Here is a 24,865-nt window from a genome sequence, read left to right on the forward strand (position 1 = left end):
CCAAAACAGACAAACAAGGTCTGCTGGGCGTTTTGTCTTCCCAGAGCCCAGACGCAATAGGCCTGATTCTCTGTAGCGCTGAAGTCATTTAGACTTGTGCAATGCACCATTCTGACTTAGTGCAGGGTGGGCATAAAACACGAAGACTTATGAACTGCCCCCCATTAACTAGGGAAATAGAAGCACATCACTAAAAAGGGACCTGCTGGCCCTGGGTCAGTAGAGCGTGAGTAAAATCCACCTGTGCTGGCGGCCGGTGCCTGCTTGAACCACGGTACTCGAGCTAACAGTGAGGGTTAAAACACAGGACTAGGTTTCAAGAGAGCTGAACGCAGTGTGTGGCTCTGCTACACAGCTCCTGTGTGACCATGGGCAAGTCCCTAAGACACTTTTTAAAATGTTCTCTTGTGTCTCTCCGGCCCAGATCCTAACTCTCATGGGTTTCCCTGGGAGTTAGGAGCCTAAATACCTTTCAGGATCTGGGCTTGTCTGCCTTAATTCTCCATCCATAAAATGGGGAGATGGTCTGTCTTGTCTCTTTAGATTGGGAACTCTTCAGGGCCGGGCTTGTCTCCCTATGTGACTGTACCGTGGGATCCAGATGCGGGTTGGGACCTGTCTGGGCCGCGATCAGACAAACGATGTTGTTCAGATTAGGTGCGTGACTGATTTCCTAGGCAAGTTCCGGCAGGTGTCTGGCCTGCTAGTATCTGTGTAAAAAGAAAAGGAGTACTTGTGGCACCTTAGAGACTAACCAATTTATTTGAACATAAGCTTTTGTGAGCTACAGCTCACTTCATCAGATGCATCCGAATCCGATGAAGTGAGCTGTAGCTCACAAAAGCTTATGCTCAAATAAATTGGTTAGTCTCTCTAAGGTGCCACAAGTACTCCTTTTCTTTTTGCGAATACAGCCTAACACGGCTGTTACTCTGAAACCTGATAGTATCTGTGTGTTACGCCCCTACCTAGCAAAGCCTTTTCCTGGCTGACGTTTCTGGGGACTTAAGAATTTACGTTTCGAACTAAAAGCCACTATTGAAATGATATGCAGAAAGGGCAGCTGATCCTTGTGCAGCACCAAACTATTAATAGTGAAAACAGGCAATGGATTTACCGTACCCAAATGTCAGTTCCTTTAGAGGCAAGTCACAGCAGTGGAGACTGACCAAATGAGGTATATTTTTCTTCTGTAAACAAAGCTTGCCTTGCTGCATTATAATCTAAATAAACTGGGCCTGCAAACCCCTTGTTCTTGGCTTGGACTTTACGCACTTGGCCCAAGTGATCTGTGGTTTATGGCTTTGTTTGACAGCCTCTGGCTGCCTTAAGCTCCCCACAGCATCTCTCTTCCACCCCAAAGTCCAGGGTCCTCCTCCAGACAAAGCGAGGTTTGGAAGTGGTTAGGAACTGGAAGTGGAAGGTTGGCCTGAGGAGCACTGGCGATTCAAAACAAACCGCTTTCTATTCCAAGCCAGCCATGAACTCAAAGCCCTCTCATTGCAAATGTGCACAAGCTGAGGGGGGGGGGGGTAGTTGGGTTTAAACAGCCCTGCACATTAGCTCCAGCAGGGATAAATTAGGAGGTTGATGGGCAAAGAGTTCCTGCTTACTGCAGACCATCACCCTGATTAAGGTCTAAACCATGCCCAGCCATCTCGCTCCATGCCAGGCCCATCAACAAAGAGCTTAAAACTAGAACACGTCAGCTAAGCCCCGTGTCCAGACGTGGCCCTGCGAACATCATCCCAGCCTGCCCCTGACTGCAGGGATTTGTCTCCCATTGCGGGCCTGGAAGGTTGCAAGCTACTGCTTCTCCCATAATCCTTTGTGCCTCTTTCCACCCCATGCCTTTGCCTTCCTCGTCCACATGGCCCAAGCACATTCCGCGTGCCTTCTGTGCTGCTCACTAGAAGTGAGTCGATAACTGTTCATTTAAGGTCACATTTTCCAAAAGCACTTACGTGGCTTAGGCCTGGTCTGTACTTAAAAACTAGATTGACCGAGCTACGCACGCAGGGCTGTGAAAAACTTTGCACCCTTACGTGATGTGCTTTTATCAACCTGCCTGCGGGTGTAAACATGGCTAGGTTGCTGAAAGAACAGTTGCTGAAAGAACAGACTAACACGGCTGTTACTCTGAAACATACCTGTGTGTCCCATTGAAAGGCAGCCTGCTTAAATGGGATCATGCAGCTCTTCTGTCTGTGCTGAGCTTAGAATTGCATGAAGCTGTGCAGTGAATTAAGTACTGCCCTTGGGCCACAATACCAATTCAAAAGTAGATCTCCAAGCACTTTGCCTAGGCAGGTCAATATTATCCCCATTTTACAGATGGGGAAAGTGAGGCACCGAGTGGGGCTGTAATTCGCCCAAGGTCACCCAGCAGGCCAGTGGCAGAGCTGCATCTAGAAGCTAGGTCTCCTGAGTCCTCATACAGATGCTGCTGATCTGTTGCCCCAAACCACAACAACCTCCCCCTCAGGAGTGAGGACAGATCAGCTAAATCCAGGGGGGATGAATTAAAAGGGGGCAGAGCAAAAGATACAAGGAGAGTGAGACAGCAGTGGACACTGCCCAGAAAACCCTGGATACTCCCCCGCCCTGCACACATATTTTGAGACAATGTTAAGGGACCTGGGGGTGTTGGCACCCTGGGTCTCTGCCTGGTGCCAGCATGAGTGAGAGTGAGCTTGAGGAATGCAGCCCCATGGCCACAGAGCACCTCTTGCTTGCCTTCTCCGGGGTCTAGAACAGGCCGTGCTGGCCAGTGAGCACTGGAGCGAAATGCTGGGTTAGCAGCTGGGGGAACCGGAGGGTGCTGTCTGCAGAAGAGGCGCAGCAGGGCAAGCTCTCCCCAGACCCCATGTGCGCCAACCCTGCCTACCTGGGCTAAGTGGGCAGTTCAGGCTCCCTGCGTCCTCCAGGTCTGGGCCCAGCCACTCTGGCCAGTCTGTGCCAATTGCAACTCCTTTGCAGGGGTCAGTTCAGTCCTCAGCCTCACTGCTAGCAGCACCATGGCCCCTGCCTGGTGAACGTGGCATAGAGCAGCTTGCCTGCTTTTGCGTAGCTTCCTTGAGAGGGCTCGACCAGCGTCTGGGTTGAGTGGGGGTTGAGCGGCACCGTGCTGTGTTTCCTCCCCAGGGTTTGGAGGCCATCCTGGGGCTGGAGCTCAGGAAATTAGCTTAAATGACAGGCTGCACCGGGGAAGGCATGTGCACCAAATTGCAAGGCAAAAAAAAATTACAGCTTAAGAGCCCTGTACACTCACTAATAGGAAAGAACCGCTGGGCCGTGGCAGAAAACTTCCGCAGCTCAGCAGCAATTACAGGCCGCAAGCGTGTCACCTGGCGGGCCTCTGCTGCCAAGCCTGCCCCAAGAGCACCAGGTCTGCTTTGCCTCGGATGCTCCTGGTTCTCACCTGTGAAAGAGGGAGCGGGGACTCAGGCGCGTTTGCGCCAAACCATCCCCCTCCTCCCCAGGTCTTGGGCTGGCCTGGAGCTGAACAATTCCCCCAGTGTAGCTTAGAGCGCCCTCAGGGCTGCTCCAAGTCATGGGTGCTCGCAAACAGCTGGGCCTGGTCCCCCTGCTGGGGTCTCAAGGTGGAAATGGTTGAGAACCAGTCACACCAGCTGGGGACTGTGGCGTTCTGTCGCTCATGAACCCCCCCGCCCCAGCCTGCCTCTGATGCAGCCCCTCTGCTGGGGCGGCCAGGGGGAGGGAGAAGAATCTCATCATTACAGCAGGATCCTAATGCCTCCCCCCACCCGCAAACACCCTTGAGCTTTAGGCCCGTTGGGAGCTAGCTCTGAGCATCACAGTTTCAGCCTGTCTCTGCATTTGACAATGCTCCTGAGCCCCTCCCTTGTCATTCCCCTGCAGCCCACACGGGCCCCCGTTGGCCCTGAGAATGCAGGGTTGTTTTCCACCCCAGCCCACACGGGCCCCCATTGGGCCTGAGAATGTAGGGTTGTTTTCCACCCCAAGGGTGCCTGAAACCACAATTGCCATCTGGGTTTGGCAGCCTTGGGCCCAGACGGATGGGCTCCAAATAGATCTGGCAGCAGGGCCAGGCCCCTCCCCGCCTGTGGTCAAAGCCGGAGTGGGCGGGATGAGGGGGGATGTGGCCCTTTACCCAGCCACACCAGGACTAGCAGCAGGGTATAAATGGTGGCCTGTGAGCCACAGGCTACAACAGGCATCAGCAGAGCATCCTACAAGACAAGAGCGACCAGCGAAACCGGCTTCTACCATGAAGACACTCACCCTGCTGACTTTGCTGGCACTGGTGACCCTGTGCCTGTGCCATGGGGGTAAGACGAGGACGGGGGGTTGCCAGATGCATTAGCCGGGGGCTTTCTACCTGCAGGCTGCTAAGGCCCCCTCTGACTGACGTTATTGGAGCTTATGTCCCTATCTCTGCTTTGAAAATCTCAGTCCCCCCCGTTCCCTCGCACAGGAGCACATGTAGGATACTGGGCTGGGGGCATACTGGCATCTCATTCGCTGCGTAACAACAGCGCTTAGCTGCCCCCTGCCTCAGTTTCCCCATTTGTGCCAGGGGAATAACTATGCTGCTGTACCAGGCTGGGGGGCATTCATCAGGGACGTGGAGAGCTTTGTTTCCAGGTGCATTAGATTTGCAAAGCATCACGAATGTGCCTAAAGCGCTAGCGAGAGGCCCACTCCAAACCCGGCAGCTGTTTGGCCTTGAAGTCTTTCCCCTCCACGGAGATCTGTGACCTTTAGAACATCCCGCGCTACCAGCCCAGCTCTGCACAGCCCCGACAGCAGATGGGCTTTCAGGGGCCTGGAGAGCTCACTGCTGAAGGGGGCATATTATTTCTGACCACCTCTCTCTTGGTGCCTTGCAGCCTCGGATTATTCCAACAGCGCTAACGACTCGCCCAGCTCTGAAGGTGAGGCCCGGCCCGTGTGTGATCCAGCTTTGCTGCCTGCCATTCAGGGAGCCTTCCAGCAGTGCTCATGGACGCCCTCACCCGTTCTAAATGCAAGATCCCTGCTCTAGTCAGTGTGAACCTGGTTTTAGACCAGGGGACTGGGAGTCAGGACTCCCCCAGCTCAGGGAGTGGAGCGAGGTCCAGTGGCTAGAGCAGGGGAGACAGGGACTCAGGACTCCTGGGTTCCTTTCCCAGCTCAGGGAGGGGAGCGGGGTCCAGTGGTTAGAGTGGGGGTGGGGAGAGGGACGCAGGACTCCTGGGTGCTATTTCTGACCCTAGGATAACCAAGGGGGAAGATTTTCCCCATCCTACAGAGCCGCAGCTGCTCGGTGTCTGGGATTTCCACCGAAGCCATGCAGGGCAGCTACAGGGCAGTCCCGTTACAGCAACGCTGGGTCTTTGGAGCAATTCTCCTCATGCTTCCTTTATTTCCTGGCCTTGCAGCATTCGTCTCCAAACAGGACAGCGCTGAGGTGGTGAGGAGACACAAACGGAGCTACGTCTACAACAGGTAAAGCCCTGGTTGCGGCCCACGGGCATGTGCTCGACCCACAGCCCGCTGCTGGTGCTGGGGTCCCCTTCCAAAGCCGGCAGGAGGGTGGGGGGTGTTGACAGGCTCAGGCCAGCTGAAGTTTTCACCAGGCCCACGTTACCATAGGAACCCTACAGTCATTCACTGATTCATCCTCCCTGGTGCACCCAGCCCTTCCTGTTCTCGGTGTCAGCCCTGACAGCTGAAATACTTTGCTCTAATCTGGGGGGGCTGGCTGGGAGGGGTGGCCTGTGAGACTCCCAACACCCCTGGATCCATCCCCAGCCTCAAAGGGCTCAAGGCATCTCCCTCCCTAATCAGGAGCTGGGCCTAAGGGACTTGCCCATGGTTACGCAGGGAGGCTGTAGCAGAGCAGAGAACTGAGCCCCTCTCTCCTAAGGTCCAGGCTAGCATGCTAACCACTGGGCCTGCCTTCCTGTACCTGGGGCTTGTCTATTATCAGCCAAGGCCCCAGTGGAGGCGACAGCAGCAGGCCCAGCACTGGGGCCCAGATCCATAGCCACTAATGGCTCCTGTATATTAATACAGTAAACCAGACTGCAGCCCTGGCTGCTTTCTGGACATCATAAATTCCAGGCTGCTTTTTGGCAGGGCCCAGGAGCCCTGCCCGCATCCCGGTAACGCCCAGGCAGCGCCCTGCTTCAGTGTCACCCTAATTGGAACAGGATAAGTGAACTCCTCACTCCCTGCCCTCAACGGTGGCCTAGCATTGCTGCTGCTTTCACCCCAGAGGTGGCTGCAGGGCAGCCCCGGAGAACTCAATCCTGTGTGCCATTCCTGAGGGCTGTTTTCGGGGGTGGAACGCGGCAGCTGTTTAACAGCCCCCAGCAATGGCGCCCAGGATTAAAAGCGGCCATGTTCCACCCCAGAGGTGGGTGCATTCCCAAGGCAGGTGCACTGATCCTTGCATGTAGGCTGATTAGACAACCACAGAGACCATTCTATCAGTCATTAACCCACCTTGTTCACACGCAGGTTCTATGATATCATCGACCCTCTCGAGGGCAAGCGTGAGATCTGTGAGCTCAACCCCGACTGTGACGAGCTGGCTGACCACATTGGATTCCAGGAGGCTTACCGAAGATACTACGGGGCGGTCTAGAGCTTCCTGGCCCAGAGATCCACCCAAGTCCATCCCAGTGCAGGGGAGAGAGAAAGAGGAATTGATATCTAAGCACAGCAGGGAGCAGAGAGATCTTCTGCCCCAAGCTGATTCCTGTAACTGTGTGTTAAATGTACAAGCTTTATATTCCCTAAGCTGCCAGCCCAGCCCTGCTCCTTGTACTGAGCCTGGAGCGCTTGCCCTTGTATCTATAATGCTTTACTGGTGGTTTCCTTTATGGGCCAGGTGCGTCATGCTGGGTTCACGCTATGGAATGTTTCTTCAATGATGTGAGAAAATAAACATGAGGAACGGTGCTGCTGTCTCATTTATTGGGCTGAACAAAGAGAAAGGGGACGGACCGGCAGATTGGGGTGCTAGGGTGGGACTTGGGAGCCCAGCGTTCAATTGCCAGCTCTATGAGACCCCTTTGTGCCTCAGTTTCCCTGTCTTTAAAATGAGGGCCATAATACTGCTCTACCTCACAGGGCTAAAACTGCTCGAGTGAGGCACTCCTGCTATTGGAAGGGAGCCCATGTGAGTACCTTATCTAGCTTTCCTTATTAACATATGTGGTAGTGCCCGGGGCCCTGATCAGTGCAAGGCCCTGGCCGAACACCCAACAAAAAGACCATCCCGGCCCTGAACCCTTTAGGAGCTAAGTGCGAGCTCCAAAGCAGCAAGGGGGACCCGCCTCTGGGCTCAGAGACATCAGCTAGAGCAGCCGGGCTAATGGGAAACCAGCCCGAGCAAGGCAGTGGCAGTGGCAGGGGCAGGCTAGTCCATAGGTAAGAAGCTGAGGTTTAACTTCACCCCATCACTCCCTTTGTGGGGCCCTGAATAATCCTCCCGCCTTGCTCTTTACACTCTTCAGAGATTTGCTGGCTCGTGTCCCCCCCTGCTCCTTATGCCCCCAGCTTCTTCCCAGAGTGGACCTCAGTGTATGTCACGGACCTTGATGGATTCAACCTCCCGGCTTCCCCGGAGAGTCCGGTACAGCAAGCCTTGTCCCCTCTTTCATAACCTGGCAAAGCACCCTGCAGCAGAGGTGGTAACAGAACTCAGGCGTCCTGATTCCCAGCCCTTCCTGCTCCCATCTGTGGATTGTGCTCCCTGGCAGAGCCAGGAATCAAACCCAGAAGGCCCAGCTTCCAGTCCCTATTCTTGAACCTTCCAGCTTAGGTGAGGGGAATGAAAGGACTGTGATAGAAGTCACCGCTGCTTTCAAGGCTGGGGAAAGGAAAGACTCAGCAGTGTTAACAAAAAGAAAAGGAGTACGTGGGGCACCTTAGAGACTAACCAATTTATTTGAGCATAAGCTTTCGTGAGCTACAGCTCACTTCGTCGGATGCATACTGTGGAAAGTACAGAAGATCTTTTTATACACACAAACCATGAAAAAATGCCTGGATTTGTGCTGGAAATGGCCCAACTTGATTATCATACACAGTGTAAGGAGAGTGATCACTTTAGATAAGCTATTACCAGCAGGAGGGTGGGGTGGAGGGAGAGAAAACCTTTTGTAGTGGTAAACACCCATTTTTGCATGGTTTGTGTGTATAAAAAGATCTTCATCGGATGCATACTGTGGAAAGCATCCTGTGGAAAGTACAGAAGATCTTTTTATACACACAAACCATGCAAAAATGGGTGTTTACCACTACAAAAGGTTTTCTCTCCCCCCACCCCACCCTCCTGCTGGTAATAGCTTATCTAAAGTGATCACTCTCCTTACACTGTGTATGATAATCAAGTTGGGCCATTTCCAGCACAAATCCAGGCATTTTTTCATGGTTTGTGTGTATAAAAAGATCTTCTGTACTTTCCACAGTATGCATCCGACGAAGTGAGCTGTAGCTCACGAAAGCTTATGCTCAAATAAATTGGTTAGTCTCTAAGGTGCCCCACGTACTCCTTTTCTTTTTGCGAATACAGACTAACATGGCTGTTACTCTGAAACCAGCAGTGTTAACAGAAATCACAGCTTCTAGGCAAAGGTTTGTGGCATTCGAGGGAATTGGCTGGCCCTTCCTCTTTGAGGCAAGCAGCCGGGCTGCTCTCCGAAGCTCTGACCCCTCCGAGAGGGAAAACAACACAACGAACAAGCCAGTTTTTGTTCTAAAGTTTATTCCAGTTTTGATTTAAAGCTGTTTATGCCACACACGCGCATGCCGGTAAAAACCAAGCACCCCCCCAGAGCAGACACAGTGCAGTCTATCCAAGGGGCTGTCCCGGACAGACGGACTCCGAGACAGGCAGGTTTGCTGCCTGCCCAACAGTGGTAATATTAATAATCCATCTCAGCGGCAGCTCTCAACCCACTAATTGACAAAGGAGGGCAGCAGCCAACTTCCAACTGCCAGCATGTCCCCTCGAGTGGGGTGGAAATTCATGCAACCATATCACCCGGCAAGTGCATTCCAACCTCGTTGAAAGATAGAAATGGAGAAGCCACCGATGAATCCATTCAGCCCCTAGAACCAGGGGAGGCGAGGTTCCCTGCACTACATTCCCCCCACGATTTCCTTGGGAGACTATTCCACAGCGCAGAGGAATTGGGTTGGATCCCTTTAAATAACGCGTGGGCTTTCTAATTCAGACGCCAACAGCAGCAGCGTAGCTAGGCCTGGTATGTTTGCATAGAGACAGTGATCGTGGTTGTGTGTCACGGAGGTTTAAACATAACCTTATGTAGAGAACAAAGAAACAAACTGGCATCCCAGGAAGGCCCGTGAGAGGGCTCACAACCTATTTAAAAGGAATGCCACCCCATTCCCAGACACTACATCCAGCAGTCACTATCAAAGCTGGTCCTGATATTTACCTGTCTGGGTCTGATCACATCGGCCAGCTTCTGTCCTCTGATCCAGGCCTTTCATTCAGAGTTAGTTGCACGTGTTATGCCCAGAAAGCACATGGAGTATACATATAAATTAAGTCAATGGGAGTGGGTATTTCCTAGACACTGGCTCAAATCTTTCCCTTCCAAAGACGAGTTTCGATTTGGGGTTCCCTCCCCAAATCAATAGGCCAGGACTAACACCCCCACCATCGCTACCTACAATAAATAGGGAGAAAAATACAAAACGCACTGGGATCTAGTGAGTGCTCGCTTTCGTCACGTCAGAAAACAGCAAAGAAGTTGCTTTAGGAAACACAGACTCAACCCCACAAAATGCAGTAGGACGGAGAAGACGACAGCTCCGGGTTGTCTAATACCCAGCCGTTATAAAACGCTTTCCATCCATTGGTCTCAAAGCCCTTTATAAAGTAGGCTGACAGCTATTATCACCATTTTATCAATGGGGAAACTGAGGCACAAGCAGGAATGCCTTTTCTTGGGTCACGTGCTGAGCCACATAAAGAGCCCAGCTCTCCTGATTCCCCATCCACAGCTTTATCCCCTAGGCCCCCCTGCCAAGCGATTCTCCAGTCTTGAGTTTAAGGCAGAAGCTCTGGCAAGGTCCCATCGAATGCAGAGCGACCTCAGAGAGGAGCCGTTTGTTCTACTCCACAGAAAAACGTCCCTTCAGCCCCGATCCTGGGAAGGGGAGAATAATCCTTAGCTACGGGGGCTTCAGAGATTCACAGGATTGGGGCCTCTACACAGAGGAATAGCTACAACTGGGACTCTGAGCTTCACATATCAACGCACGGCCCCGCGCTTGGGCCATTCCTTCTGTACAGGCCCAGTGAGTCAGCAACAGCACCGACAGGAGACTCCTGACCCCTCCCCAAATCTCCTGCTCTGACCACTAGATCTCATTCTCACCTGGAGCTGGAACAACCACCTCCTGCCAGACAGACAGACCCACACCCACAATATTCCAGATCTAACCCCCAGATGACCACACTTCCCTGAATTCAGGCAGGGAGAGGACAGCCGGCTGGTCAGACTGATTCTATACCATGAAGGCTGCTCTGGTGCCGACCTGCAGGGCAGCTAAATTGAGGCCCCTTCCGTGAGAAATAAGCGACAAGTGGCACAGCTCACCGTGCAGATTGCTGTGTCTGTTGCTGCTATTGGCAGGCTTCTAGCTACAGAGGAAGGTGGGGGAAAAAAATCTAATCTGACAAGCAAGTGCGTGTCCCTTGGCCACACGGGTGATAAATACCAGGAGCATAGCAGAATCGCAGGCAGCCCCTTGCAACACACAAGAGCTTTAATGCTGTAAATCTACCCCCTGCTAAACTGGCTTCATGCAGACATTTATCTGCATTTCGGGATCTCCCGAGGAACACAGGATAGCCAGAGAGGGACCTGGGTTCTTTAAGAGAAAAAGGTGAGTTGTTAGAGCAGTAGATAATGCCAGGGCGCCAAACTACAAGATTTGCCCCATTCTCAGCTGGTGTTCATCAGCAGAACTCCATTGATTTCAGTGGAGCAATGCTAGTTTACGCCAGCTGAGGATTTAGTCCAGCCTCTGGGTAAATGGAGGCCGATCTAGCACAGAAAGCACCAAGGCGTCTCAAAACACTCGGACTCAGCCTGGATTGTGGGGGGGAGTGGGGGACTGCCTGTCATTGAAACAAAAAGAAAAGGAGGGTTTGTGGCACCTTAGAGACTAACCAATTTATTTGCTCAAGTCCACAAGTCCTCCTTTTCTTTTTGCGAATACAGACACACGACTGCTCCTCTGAAACCTGTCATTGAAACAGAATCACTCATTGCTCCTAGGAGAATACAGGCCTAGATGCACCGAGGGGTTAATCTGGTACAGGTACAAGACTAGTCAGAGGTCAGGTCTAGTACAACAGGAGGTGGGAGAAGTGGGGCAACGGGTCATTAATTGCAGGGGAGCCTTGCAAAAATGATTAGTGTGAAAAAAGGCAACCCCAAGCCAACCCAAGGAGGGGAAGGAACAAGGCAGTACATACACAATGCCACTAGGTGGCTGCCTAAGACCCAGGGCATCTGCCTCCGTCTTCTGCACCAGGCTTCAGGGCTAAGCCATTGGGGCTGATCCGGCCCAGTGGCTGGGAGCAGCCCGGATCACAAACACTCGGTGCGCGCCCAGCTCAGGGAGGAGAGAAGCCAATGCCCGCTGGGAGTCTGGCCAGCCACGTGGAGCAGCTTGAGTTTGTTTGGAAATTGATCTGTCGGTGGGTGGAGAAAGATGAGCTCCAAGAGTTACCATCAACGAACACACCGCTCCGACCCGCTAGGGGCCTGGCACAGCCCTGCCTCTGGGAGTTCCAGACTAGTCAGCCTTTTCGACGGGCCGGTGCATGGCCACACACATCCCACACAGGGCTGGCATCAAGGGCAAAGCTCTCATTGAGTCCAGTGGTGCAGGATCGGGCCCTACAGCAGAGAGACTGACATATGGTCTGTACAACACCGGCTCGGTTGAAGTTACTGGGAGTTTGGCCACTGGTTTCTCAGGTGGCCAGGATCTCACCCGCTAGCTGTACAGCCAAGATCAGTTGCTGGGCACTTTAGAGACAGCACAGAGGGAGGCAACGGCCCAAATCCAGACCTATTTGAAGCAGCTGGATCTCCAGTGATTTCGGCACAGCTGCTGGTGCCAGGACCCTAATCTAGTGCAGAGAATGGGGGTGCTGGAAGCACCAACAGGGGCCGCCTCAAAGTGGGGAACAGAGTCCAGGAGAGTCCCCAAAGAAGCCAAGCCTTCGGGGGTTTGTTCTCTTTGCTTAACAAGGTCTTCCCACCTGCCTTTTTAATTAGCCTTTTAATTAGCCTTTAATTAGCCACCTGCAAACAGAAGGACATAAGCACCATGCAAGAGTGTTAAAGCATCTTAAGACTTGATTCTACGTTGCGCCCCTCCCACTCCTCCTGCCGTTCCTTGCACTAGTGAAAACACGCCACCATTCTGATCTGGGAGTGTCTCACACTCACACAAGGGCCAGGAGAGGCGTGGAAAATAATCAGGCCTCTTAAGTTTGGCTACTGCATTCGCTGCCTTGACTAGCTCCTCCTCAGCACCTACTGGGAACCACTTAAAACTACTCATCTTGCTGCCCTGGCTACGCCATCTTTCTACCAGCCTAGGGCCTATTCCTAGCACCCTGTCAGCTCTACACACCCCAGAATAACTGTCACACTGAGCCAAGGCTGGGTCATTCGCTTTTTCCCCCTACTCAAACCTCAACGTCTCCCCCCTTTACCTCTCCGGATGATTTGGCCTTGTCGCGAAGGCCCTATAAACACACCGTAACGCCTCTCAGCTACCCCCTCTGGACTGATGGCTGTTGAGGACTCTCCAGGACAAGTTCCCCCAGTGCTGGACTCTAGCCATGTGGGGATCTCCAGCTGGGCAGCGCTTGGCAGGGCTGGCTTCGTGCAGCGCTCTCGCTACAAAGCTGACCTCTCCGAGCGCACGGATTTCTCCGGGGCCGGATTCCGAGCACCGTCAGCCCCTCCGGGGCCGGGGGGGATGTCTGCCTTGCAGGCGGCGGTGTGATTCGCAGTGCAGGGCAGACAGACTAGCGCTAGCTTGGCTCCAGCTAACCTCTGTCCACCCGCACTGTGCAATCACAATGCCCAGCTTGCCGGGCAGACACCCTCAGGGAGAGATCCGGAGGCAGATTTCGGCCAGGGTGTCAAGCTGAGCGCAGAGTCTATGCAACAGGAGAGCTGAAATGAGAGACGGGCTGCAGTGCAAACCCTCTGTCGGCATCACCTGCGAGGGGACAATGGACTTCTCCTTGGACAGGTCGTGGAGGGGGAGTCGAGAGAGAGATTTTATACTCAGAGCTGGAAGGAGATTTAAAAATACACCGTAAACCCCACGCGCACCCCCCCCCAAATACACCGTAACCCCCCCACACACACAGAGACACACACATGCAAATACACCATAAGCCACATGCGTGCACACACCCCCCACACAAACACACCGTAAACCGCCGCACACCTTACCCCACACAAATACACTGTAACTCCCCCTCCACAAATATACCACAACCCCCCCACACAGAGAGAGAGCGAGACAGAGACACACACACACAAATACACCATAAACCACACACACACACACACACACACTCTCTCAGCCAGATGCAGGTTTAACAATCTCGATTTGAATCAAGCCTGCTCTCCCACCAAAACTAGCCCTGTTGCAAAACAGAAATCTTTGCCACATTCCCCCTGCCCCAGCCTGGTTTTCATGTCAGCCCCTCCTGACTAGGGCTGCCAACCCTCCAGGATTGCCCTGGACTCTCCAGGAATTAAAGACGAATCTTTCATTCAAGATTACGTCATGTGATGACCCCCTGCTCCCCGGGGACACGTCCAACCAAAATTGGCAGCCCTGCTCCTGAGAGCGCAGAAGAGCCCTGGGTCACCCGGGGTGGGTGGCACCCACCAGATTTCTCCTGCCATCGGTAGGTAAAAAAGGAACATAAGAGCGGAGGACAGGATTCACCTCGGTCCATAGACCCACCAAGCCCCTTGCCCACGGGGCCCTCTCCAAGCCTGATCCACAGATACGGCCCCCAGCTACGGAGGGGGCTGTTTAGCTCAAACACCAGAGGCTGTGTGTGGCTCTGATGGTTGGTGCCCCAGGGCATCAGCTGGCACGTTGGCATCAAGCTCTTCCCCTTGGGGATGCAGGACAGTGCAGGTGAGATGTTGGCAGGCTGACGGGGCAGCCAGGAGAGAGCCGACGCGGCTCTGCGGTTAGCAGGCAGAGCTAGTGGGAGGTGGCGATGGGCAGCTAGTGACAGAGGCCAGCAGCTAGTTAGATAAACTCAGGGGAGCCCAAAACACAGGCCCGGGGCCAAGGACAACCTACGAAATTCACCTCCCCAGTTGCCCCGGGAAAGGGGATGAGCAGGTGGTGGTTGCAGCTGCACCTGGCCCGCCCCAGCGACTGGTGTGAGCCTACGCAAACGTGGGGATCCTGTACATGGGGGTTTCTAGCCGGTTAGGTAGGGCCCCTGCTTTGCCTCTCATCCGAGCATCTCCAAGGTCTTTGGGCAGGGTAGGTGAGCAGTATTAGCCCTGTTTACAGATCGGGAAACTGAGGCACAGAGCAGGGAGTGACTTGTCCGAGATCACACACTGAGTCAATGCAAGGGTTGGGAACTGAACCCCGGAGTCCTGGCTGCCAGTCCTCTGCTCTATCCACTAGGTCCAGGCTCCCTTCCAGAATGGGAAATAGAACCCAGGAGTCCTGGCTCCTATGCCCCTTGCTCTAGCCATAAAAATCACACTCCCCAGAGTTAGAAATAGAACCCAGGAGTCCTGCTAAAGCCACCTGTGGCCTCTCATCTTGTCTCTGGCCAGTAATGGAGTCAAGCTGCCCCATTCCAGTTTGGATTTCAAGCCATCCAGGGGCTAGAAGGTGACAGCATCAGCCCTGGGATTTGGTTCAGGGGATAAAGGGACAGGGGAAAACCCTGGATCACGCCCAGTTCCCAAAGCCAAATGGCCACAAATATCTCCGGAGGCCTCCTATCACTGGTGACATACCAGCGGCCCATGTCCGCAGCCTCACGGGAGGACAGCTGCAGTTACAGGGGGTCGGAGCAGGGGATCAGGAGTCCGGACGCCTGGGTTCTTCTCCCAGCTCTCGGGGAGTATGGGCTAATGGTGAGAGCTGGATCTAGGGTTGGAGGCTCAGCCCTAGGTTAGAGCACCCCCACTTCAGGGAGCGCTCGTCAGGGAACCTTGTGACAAGGGCACGGCCCCTCCCGCACGGAGCTGTCCTGAGGTACGAGAGGTGGATCCCGCCAGGCACTGACATACACACGCTAAGGGCCCTTCTCCCTTCAGCCCCCTCTGAGCCCAGACCCCAAGCCGCCCTCACCCGTTGTCTCTGGGGGTGGGCAGGCGTCACTGCTCCTTGGGGCGGCCTGCCTCGGGCACGGTGCTCTGCAGGATGGAGGAGCCGCCCGGCCAGCGTAGCAGGGCCACGGTGAAACCCCCGATGATGAGCAGGTTCCCCAGCAGGGCCAGGCTGACGGTGCCGAAGGTGGCGGAGAAGGCGGGTGCCGGGGCCCGGGTGCTCAGCCAGGCCTGCCGCGAGCGCACGTCCGACAGGACGGCCTCCAGCTGGAAGTGAGTGCCCACCACCGCGCAGATGTGGAACAGCTGGTGGCTGTGCCCTGCCGAGAGATAAGTGGCGGGGGGGGGGAAGTCATCACCCCCTGCTGTGATGCAGGGAGGGGCAGGTAGGGTGGGGGAAGGGACCTGGCTGGTGGGAGTAAGGGGTGTGTGTGTGTAGGGTGCAGGAAGGGGCTGAGCTGCTGGCGTGGGGTAAAAGGTTAGAAAGGGACTGGTGTGGGGCTTGGACCTGGGCTGGGGGGATGGGAACAGAGGGATGCCAAGAAAACACCCCTCCTCCCTTTCCCAGCTGGCCCCAGGCTCTAAAGGGCCTTTCTGCACCTGGCCTGCCCCCCACACCCCGACTCCCTGGGATTCACCCCATAGGTCGCTAAGTGACAGGGAGGCTGGTGGATGGAGTCACTCCAGATTTAGACAGTGGGGCGGGGGGGGTCCGGTGCTGGGCTCCTGAGCATGACTGGGTCTACAGTGTCCAGGTGACTGGGATAGCCAGGGGGTGAGGCATGGTCAGGCACCTCGTCCTCCATGGGGGGCAGGTCACAGGCCCCTGGAATCCCCAGTGAGCAACTGGGGGCAGAACAGGGGGGCCGAGGCCGCAGGAGGGGGGAAGCCATCACAGTGCGACACGCCCTGCTGGCCATGGTCGATTGGCCTCGCGACAGGGTGTCGAGACACAGGGGCACAGCTCCTGCAAAGCGGTCTGGGGTACAGGAGCCGGGTCTCCTCTCCCCCCCAACTTACCAATAAAGTCGAAGCGCCCGGGCGCCAGGCGTTCCGGCAGGTGGGAGGCAAAGAGGAAGCCGGTGAGCAGGGCAAAGAGAAGGTGGTAGAAGTAACCCGCGGTGGCATCATTCCAGGTGCAGCCATCCCCAAAGCAGAACAGAAGCTGCAGGGCAAATGGGGATGGGGCGGGAGAGAGGAGAAGCAGTGGTAGGGAAGACCAGTGGGGATGCCTGGGTTCTAACCTGGCTGTGGGAGTGCGGTCTACTGGTTACATTGGGGGTCAGGACTCCTGGGTTCTATGCTCAGCTTTCCTGCAGACTCAGTTGAGCAAGTAACTTCCCTCCCTCGCCTCAGTTTCCCCTTCTGTCAAAGCAGGATGGGAACAGCGGCGTACCTCAGCGAGAAGCCATGAGGATGAATTAGTGAGAAGCACTAAGCCTGGTGAGAGTTAAGTGTCACACCAGGAAAGCCTGACACTGCAAAACATTTGCCTTCCTTTGTATCATTCCATGTCGTTTATAGCCGGGTGCTGCCTAGAGGCCCCAGCACAGTACGTACCCACAGAAAAAGTTTGTAGTATAATTAGTCAAGACAGGGAGGGGAAACTGAGGCACACAGAGGGGCAGTGACTTGCCCAAGATCAGCCAGCAGGTTTAGTAGCAGGGCTGGGAATAGAACCCAGCTCTCCTGACTGCAAACCCCAAGGCTCTATCCATCCTGCTTACTTTACAGCACTAAGTATTTTCCCAAAGCGGGGCCTAACTCTTTAGGTCCCACTCCGGCAATTGCATCGCCCCAGGCAGACCCCCGAGCCTCCCCCCAGAAGCCAGCGTGGGTCAGCCTGGGAAATGCAGTACCCCGGGTGGGTCATCAGACATTAAAACACAACAAATCCTGCATCTTGGCAGGGGGGTTAGACTAGACGACCCTTGTGGTCTCTCTTAACCCTACGGTTCCAGGGTCAACAGCCAGGATCCAACCTGGGACCTGGGGATCAAAAAGCACAACCCACTACCTCTACCCACTGAGCTCAGAGACCCAGTTCCGCTAGCCAGTGCTGTAGCAGGCTCAACACCTCGGTGGTCCAGCCCCACTGAAGGGATAGAGCCCCACATCAGCTACGTAACATTAGCTACGTCTCTCCTACAAGCACTACGGCTGTGCCCCAATAGTGAAGACATTTGCTACAGCCATGGAAGGGGTTTTCCCCCTATCATTGTAGTTAATCCATCCCCTTGAGTGGCGGTAGCTATCAATGGCAGAATTCTTCCAGCAGCGTCTATACCAGGCTTAATTATGTCTCTCGGGGGTCAGGGGGGTTGACTTTTCTGCATCCCTGAGTGACGTAACTAGGTCGATCTAAGTTTTAGGTGTAGACCAGTCCCAGGTGCGGATTACGGCAGCAGATCCAGGAGCAGGAAGGTCTCACCCACCCCTGTATCCCACAGCACCAAGAACCATTTCCCTTTGCTGTTGTATTCCGCCCGCCGAGCCCATGCCCTCTGAAACCTAGCCACTGCCTGCTAGTGCTGCTGGGAGCAAATTCAAAGCCCCAGCGGTTCCTTTCTAGGAAGGATGAGTCACATCCTGCATTGCTGAGGAAAACAAGCCACGGAAGCTGTTATTGTTTGCATCGCTGGCCATAACACTGCAGGAGGCATTAAAGAGACACTCCCTTTTTAAAAACTGTTAAGGTCTCCTGTGGAAATGCCTTCTCCTGGGTTCCAACCACTCTCCTGAGTCCCACGCCTCCCTGGCGCTCCCACAGCCTCCCAGTGGGGACGGGGACAGCATTTGCAACAGCAATTTGCAATTTGGGCCCCCCACCAACTCAAGACACCTCAAAGGGACTGATTTGCTGACAGTGCTGAGCCCCCGCTCTTAGGAAGTCAGGATTCTTCCAGGTGTCTCATGGTGCACATCCAGACGTCACGGTTATGATTAGTATGGGGGTAGCATCTGGAGGCTCCAGTTCTGGACTAGGATGCATATCAAAAAAGACACCCTGCCCCCAAAGAGCAAACAAAGCAAATCTAGTCCTTTTTGAAAAAAATGTACCTCAATTTGCCCATCTGTAAAATGGGGAGAATAATGCTTCCTTTCTCCCCCTGAGTGTCAGCTCTATGGGGTGGTGGCTTTGCAGCACCCACTGCAATGGGACCCAATCTTAGCTGAGGTCTCTTAGCTGGTGTACAGGAATGTATTGGACTAAGTTCTTTGCATCAAGGGTGGTATCTTCATAAATTTCCCTACAGAGCCTAGGGCAAGGGAGCCCCACCCCAAATTGCTCCTGAAATTGACTTACCCTATAAAACAGCGGGATATTGTCATAGACAAAGGGATACACAAAGGCCGTTGTCCGTAAAACCTTGCTCAGCCGGGGACACTCCAATTCCGGGAAACTGGGAATCACACAGGGAGAGATCTGAATTAAGAGCCACATAGTCACTAAGGGCTGCCAATGAGCCTCACTAAATTCAGTTCTGGAATGGATGCTGAAACCAAACCAAACTAACTGCATCGCCCCAGGCAGACCCCTATGTCCCCCAGAAGCCAGCATGGGTTAGCCTGGAAAATGCAGTACCCCGGTACTATTTTACCGGTGCCCTGGTTTATTAGCGTAGATTATTATAGCAATGATCACAAGTAGATTACTTCAAATGAACCCTCACATGCTGAAGCTGGGATTGGTTTTTCAAAGGAGACAAAGGTCTTGTCGACATAGACATTGACAATTGCAGAATAAGCTATTCTGTAACAGTTCCAATGTGGGCACTCTATTCCAGTATAAAAGTGATTTTATTCTGGAATAATTACTCTGCTTTGGAAGCACCTCAATTATTCTGTAACAAGTGTCTTTTAGTCCATATTACTGTGTGGACACCAAATTATTCTGGAACGGCTACTGTCTAATAGTTTATTCTGCAATAGCTAATCTGATCAGGGTCCCTAGTGGCCTCAGACACCAAACGCCTTTCAACTGAGTGCCTAAATCCCCTCGAGTCACCTTTGAAATCCAAGCCTGAATGATTAAGAACAGAAAGCAGGATGAAATTCATGTTAGACTGAAATATTAATTTACTGTTTGCAATTCACGCATCTTGGAAAATGCACAGACTGGTCAGTTTAATTTTTTTTATTCCTAGTGAATTTCACACAAAGATGCATTAGCAAGCCAGGCAAGGGAATTTTTGTTTCTAGTCAATTTCCCTTTCAAGATCTCATGCACAAGAAAGCAACCTGGGAATTTGGTTGGCGATATAGAGAGGAACATTTATCACCGCTCTTAAGGTTTTGTAAAAATTGGATAGTTTTGGTTTTTTTTAAACACAAAAAGGCTAATGAAGGGAGTCAAAAACAACGTGAAAGCATCCCATTCATTGTGATTCATATAATCCCTTCAGATAACCAAATCCAGAATGTTGCTTGATTTCCTCTCCCCCTCCCACTCCTGGAAATGTATGGCATTTGATCACAATTGAAGTCTGCACAGAGAATGTTGTGAAAATAAGTCATAATTGTTGCCAAGTCTGGCTGCATTCTTGCATAACAGCACTTGGACACCATTCCTGGTCATTTCTGTTTCAAGTTATGGTGAAAAATATGCTTGTAAAAAAAGAAAAATTGCCGTTCTCTTTTGGAAAGTTACAATGTCAAAACTCCTTTCTCAGCAGATCTGTGGGTAGGCAGTGTTGTCTATAAGCCTATGCTGTTTTGTACTCCTCCTATAACCCTGTACAGCACCATTAACCCTGGATTTTATTTCTCGTGCTGCAGCAGGAGAATTGTTTACTAGTTCCAATCAGCTGTATAAACCCACTGAAGGCAACAAGACTGCATATGAGTCCCTGATGGCACAACATGGGCCTGAAAGGTTTTTGTTATTAGTGACAATGTATGAAAAGGAGAAGCAGCAGCGAGAACAAAACCAGGTTTGATCTGGAGTAACTGAGAGGCAAGAAACCCCAGCTCCACACAGGACCATTAGTACAAAGTCACATTTCAGACCTGAACCTCCCCTTGAAATTAAAAACACTTCATTTCCCAGCTTCGGGACTGAGGCCCAATGACCCGGAGGGAGCAGCAGCTGCTCTCGTCAATTTCAAGAGCAGACCAGCATCAAGGAAAAATTAAGACCGGAGCTCAAAGTGGGAGCAACCTGGGAAAGCAGGAGATCTTAGACCTACAGTGATTAACAACACTTCCCTCCAACTGCATAAAGCAGGAGAGATACTGACCTGCAGGCTCGTGCACTGTTTTCCCTTGGAAGTCTGTCATGGCCCAGAAATATAACCAAAACTCATTTATTTCCACATCCACTGAGCTGTTTAGTTCCTGGCAGGTGGCACTTCTGGGGCCAGGAGGGCTGAACTAAATAACACTTTGCATCTCTCCCTGCTGCTTTCCATCTGTGGATCTCAACGTGCTTTACGCGTCCATCTGGTCAACGGTTTTCAGAAGTTGGCACCAACGTCTGGGTGCCCGGCTCAAGAGGCCCTGGGGCTGTATTTTCAGACAGCTCCCACAGACGCCAGCTGGGGTTTGGGCTGTCCAGAGATTCTGCAAATTAAGCCCCTTTGGGTTTCTGAAACCAATTGCCACTTTTTGGAAATCTTGGACATTCAATTCTCACCCCATCCCTCTGGGGTATGTAGTATTATTTATCCATCTAAGGTATGTCTATTCTGCATTGTGAACCCACATTGGTGAGGCAGCTTCGTGGACTGTTTCCAAGCCCACGTCTGAGCGTCCACACTGCAGTGGAAACCCAGGTTTACAATTGCTGGACCAACATCTCACAGCCACGTTAACACGTCCACACTGCGCTACGCCGACCTTCTGACGCAGGTCTGCGGTTTGAGCTGCATCCACACTGCAAAAATGACCCGAGTCAGTGGGACTCTTTCTGATCCACCCCCAGAGCAGGGTTTGAGGACCTGAGTCCTTGCTGAGTCGAGTCAGACTGATGTGTGAGTGGATGGAAGAAGGACTAGGGCTCAAACCTGAGTCAGAGCCTAGGCTTAGCATGCAGTGTAGACAGACCCATGATTGGGGGATGGTGGAGGCTGAGGTACAGGGAATGGAAGTTATCACAAGGTCAGGCAGTGAGACAGTGACTTAGTAGGGAATAGAACCCAGGAGTCCAGGCCAGACACCCTATCCGCTGCTCTCACCCCTAGATGCCAATTCTCATGCTACCTGGCTACGGGTTCCGTTTAAAGACTGAACGGTTATGACTCTACAAAGGGATTTGTTTGATCACCATTTTAAATAAAGGCACATGCTTTCAACAGAACAGATGATATAATAGGCTAGGATTTTACCCTTTGCCTGAAGCAAGTTGAGTGAAATCAGCCAGGGCAGGAGAACTAGTATCCAGTCTCTGAGAGTGGATGACCTGACTAAGAGCCGTGCGTAAGCCTGAAAGAGTCTCTCTCTCACCAACAGAAGTTGGTCCAATAAAATATATTACTTCGCCCACCTTGTCTGTCAGTGGACAAAACCAGACATTTCAGACAGGCGCAAGAAGTGCCCAGTGAATAATTATGGACTAACCTGCCCACCACAGGGGACGTTTCCCCACCCCTTGTCAGCTAAAGGTTGGCTTACGACCTGAAAGATTGAAACCCCATGTCTATTGTTTTTATCCTATGTAATGTAACCATAGATTGTTCTCTTGGATTCAGTGGCATCTTGTGGCAAGGAGTTCCACCGGCCAACTCGGCACTGCACTCAAAACAACTTGTGAAATCATGCACGAGACCCACTCAGTGCAGCCCCTGCTGAAATCATCAAGGGTTGTACGGGTGTGAAGTGCTGGAATAATTTGCCTCACAAGCGAATAGGACAGATCTGCTGACTGGCTGGGGTGTTAGTGTATTATGCATAAAGAAACAGATGCAAGGAGGATTTGCACAGCAGAGAAATGGATAACGCCCTGATATTTTGCATAATACGTTCTTGGTACTGCATAGACCCTTACATACCGGGAGTAACAAGACAGACTGGTGCAGATAAATGAGTTAAAAGCAGCCATTGGTACAAAGTAATGGTGTAAAGTGCTGTTAACCCAACGGTCTGGCATCGCATAGGCTCCATATGTGAAAGCACAGCCTACAACACAAACACACTACATTATGGGACGGCATTGGACAAGACTCAGGTCACATTCTGCTAGGCCAGGGGCGGCCGACCTGTGGCTCCGGAGCCCTTCAGAAGTTAACAGGCGGCTCCTTGTCTAGGCACTGACTCCGGGGCTGGAGCGGCTGGTGCCAACTTTCCAATGGGCGGGGGGGGGTTCTGGGGGTGCTCACTGCTCAACCCCTGGCTCATCACAGGCCCTTCCCCCCACTCCACCCTTTCCCGCCCCCTCCCCTGAGCCTGCCGTGCCCTCGCTCCTCCTCGCCCCCCACCCAGAGCCTCCTGCACTGCCATGAAACAGCTGATCCAGAGGTGTAGGGAGGGAGGGAGGGGGAGGCGCTGATCGGCTGGGCTGTCGGTGGGAGCAGGGGGAGCTGATGGGGGGCTGCTGAGGTGTTATTGGGGCTCTTTGGCCATGTACACTGGTAAATTCTGGCTCCTTCTCAGGCTCAGGTTGGCCACCCCTGTGCTAGTCGCTTAGTGGCAGGGAAACCAGCCAACTTTATGAAGCCGCCTTTGGGAGCTTAATAGAGCTGGGCAGAGATTTTCAACGGAAACATATTTTTTTGGCAACAGCAAAGTGGATTCGGTGACCCCCAAAATGCCAAGTTTGTCACATTGCTTCGGTTGGAACAAGATTCCAACAAACAATCAAAGTTCCGTTTCGGCATTTTCTGAAACCAAACATTTCCGTTTGCTTATTTCAAAATGTTCCTGCCATTTTTAGGTGGTTGGTTTTTTAAAAACACATTCAAAAACATGCTCAGAAAACAGAACAAAATGCTCCATTGAAATAAGTGCTTCATTCAACCCAAAATGGAATGTTTTGGATTTTCTGATTCACTGGGAGTCCAATTTTTAATTTAATTTTTCTTCCAGAATTGCCAGTGAATCAAAAAAAAAAATCTGTTATTTGCCCTGCTTTAGACTTCAGGGTGCTGGCAAAACCTAGTCCACAGAGAGAACTCACTCCCCAAACTGAAACTGATCAATTGCTCAGGGGGAAACGAGAGAGGCTTTAGGGCAGTACAACACTGAGAAATCAGACTGGCTCTGGCAGATCGATCTGGGGAGCAGATTCCAGAGCCCAGGGGGCTGCGTTTGAGCACAAAGGGGCCTGGAAAGGGAGCCGGCTGAGAGTACATTTCAGAGCTCTCAACCAAAAAGAGGAGAGCCTGTACTTCTCATGTGATGAGATTTACTAATCAGGGGCAGATCTCCCCTGGGTGTAAATTGGTGTCATGAAGTCAATGGGACGATGCTGATTTACAGCAGCCAAGGGTGTTGCCTGGCTGACCCAGAAGGAGAAGCGTACTCCCAAAGGCCAGGCTGTTAAACAGAGCTGCACCTGACCCAGGACCGTGGATCCAATTGGCGAGGGCATCCAGATTCCAGAGCTGAATTCTGTGGCTCAAGCCCCTCCCTAGATACAAGCCCAGAGAACCTCTGGCCTTGTCTTTAACTTGCTGCCCCTGGCCACTTGCCACGTGGGAGCTTCGGACTTACCCAGGCTGTAGAGGCTAAGGGCTCCATAGTCAAAGAAGTAGCAAATGTGGCGGGCGTGGGCAGACATGGTGCTGAAGGTGTGGGCGCAGCTGGAGGTGAAGGGGTACAGGCAGACCAGCAACATGTAGACGAGGAAAGGCCAGTTGTAGGCGTCTCTGCAGAAATCCAGGGAGGAGGAGAGCACCAGGAACCGCCACACAAAATACCTGAGAGGTCAACGGGCACAAATGGGGATGGTGCATCACAGGGACTATAGCGCCCCCCACAGACCTTTATGAGGTTTGGCCAACTTTCCACACCCTCTGAGAATAGGGAGCCGGGAACCAGACCTCTGGAGTTTCTAGGTCAAGCTCTGCAGCATTGTCATTTCCAGTTCCCACACGGTGAAACTGAGGCAGAGATGAAGAGAACAGAACAGGACTCAACTCAGGATTCCTGACTCCCCGTACACCCTGCTCTAGACACCATTCCCTGATTCCCAGCCCCCGTTCTAGTCACTAGGCCCTCGGTCCTTTGGAGAGCTGGGAACGAAACCCAGGAGTCCTGACTCCTGCTCTACTCACTAGACACCATCTTTCAGAGGATGTCTACACAGTCACTAAACACCCGCGGGGCTGGCCCATGCCAGCCGACTCGGACTCGCAGGGCAGGACTGTTTCATTGCAACGTACGTGTCCAGGCTCAGGCAGAAGGCTGGGCTCTAGGACCCTGTGGGGTGGGAGGCTCCAGCCCAAGCTGTAAAGTCTACACTGCAGTGAAACAGCCCTGTGTAGACCAGTGGTTCCCAAACTTTAACAGCCCGTGATCCCCTTACACGAAAATATCAAATCTCACAAAAACCCCTC

The 24,865-nt window shown here is 52.8% G+C and overlaps 2 protein-coding genes across 4 annotated transcripts in view; one reads left to right on the top strand and one right to left on the bottom strand.

The window, feature by feature from the left end:
• The first annotated feature begins 842 nt into the window (after positions 1–842).
• BGLAP (bone gamma-carboxyglutamate protein) lies at positions 843–6,932 on the top strand. The gene is made up of 4 exons (XM_084613927.1): positions 843–4,313; positions 4,875–4,919; positions 5,406–5,472; positions 6,490–6,932. The coding sequence occupies exons 1-4, from the start codon at positions 3,911–3,913 to the stop codon at positions 6,614–6,616; spliced, it is 642 nt and encodes a 213-aa protein (XP_084470053.1). The 5' UTR covers positions 843–3,910; the 3' UTR covers positions 6,617–6,932.
• Positions 6,933–8,726: 1,794 nt separating this feature from the next.
• Positions 8,727–24,865, bottom strand: part of PAQR6 (progestin and adipoQ receptor family member 6) — a 28,977-nt gene continuing 12,838 nt past the window's right edge. For all 3 annotated transcript variants that reach the window (XM_084613138.1, XM_084613137.1, XM_084613139.1), the window contains 5 exons: positions 24,021–24,226; positions 22,361–22,487; positions 18,679–18,775; positions 16,392–16,536; positions 8,727–15,691 (listed from right to left, as the gene is read on the bottom strand). In XM_084613138.1, coding sequence (XP_084469264.1) covers positions 15,420–15,691; positions 16,392–16,536; positions 18,679–18,775; positions 22,361–22,487; positions 24,021–24,226 — 847 coding nt within the window. In that variant the 3' untranslated portion in view covers positions 8,727–15,419. The remainder of the gene's footprint in view (positions 15,692–16,391; positions 16,537–18,678; positions 18,776–22,360; positions 22,488–24,020; positions 24,227–24,865) is intronic.

This window comes from Lepidochelys olivacea (assembly GCF_965140295.1).
Source record: "Lepidochelys olivacea isolate rLepOli2 genome assembly, chromosome: 24".
Lineage (NCBI taxonomy): Eukaryota > Metazoa > Chordata > Testudines > Cheloniidae > Lepidochelys > Lepidochelys olivacea.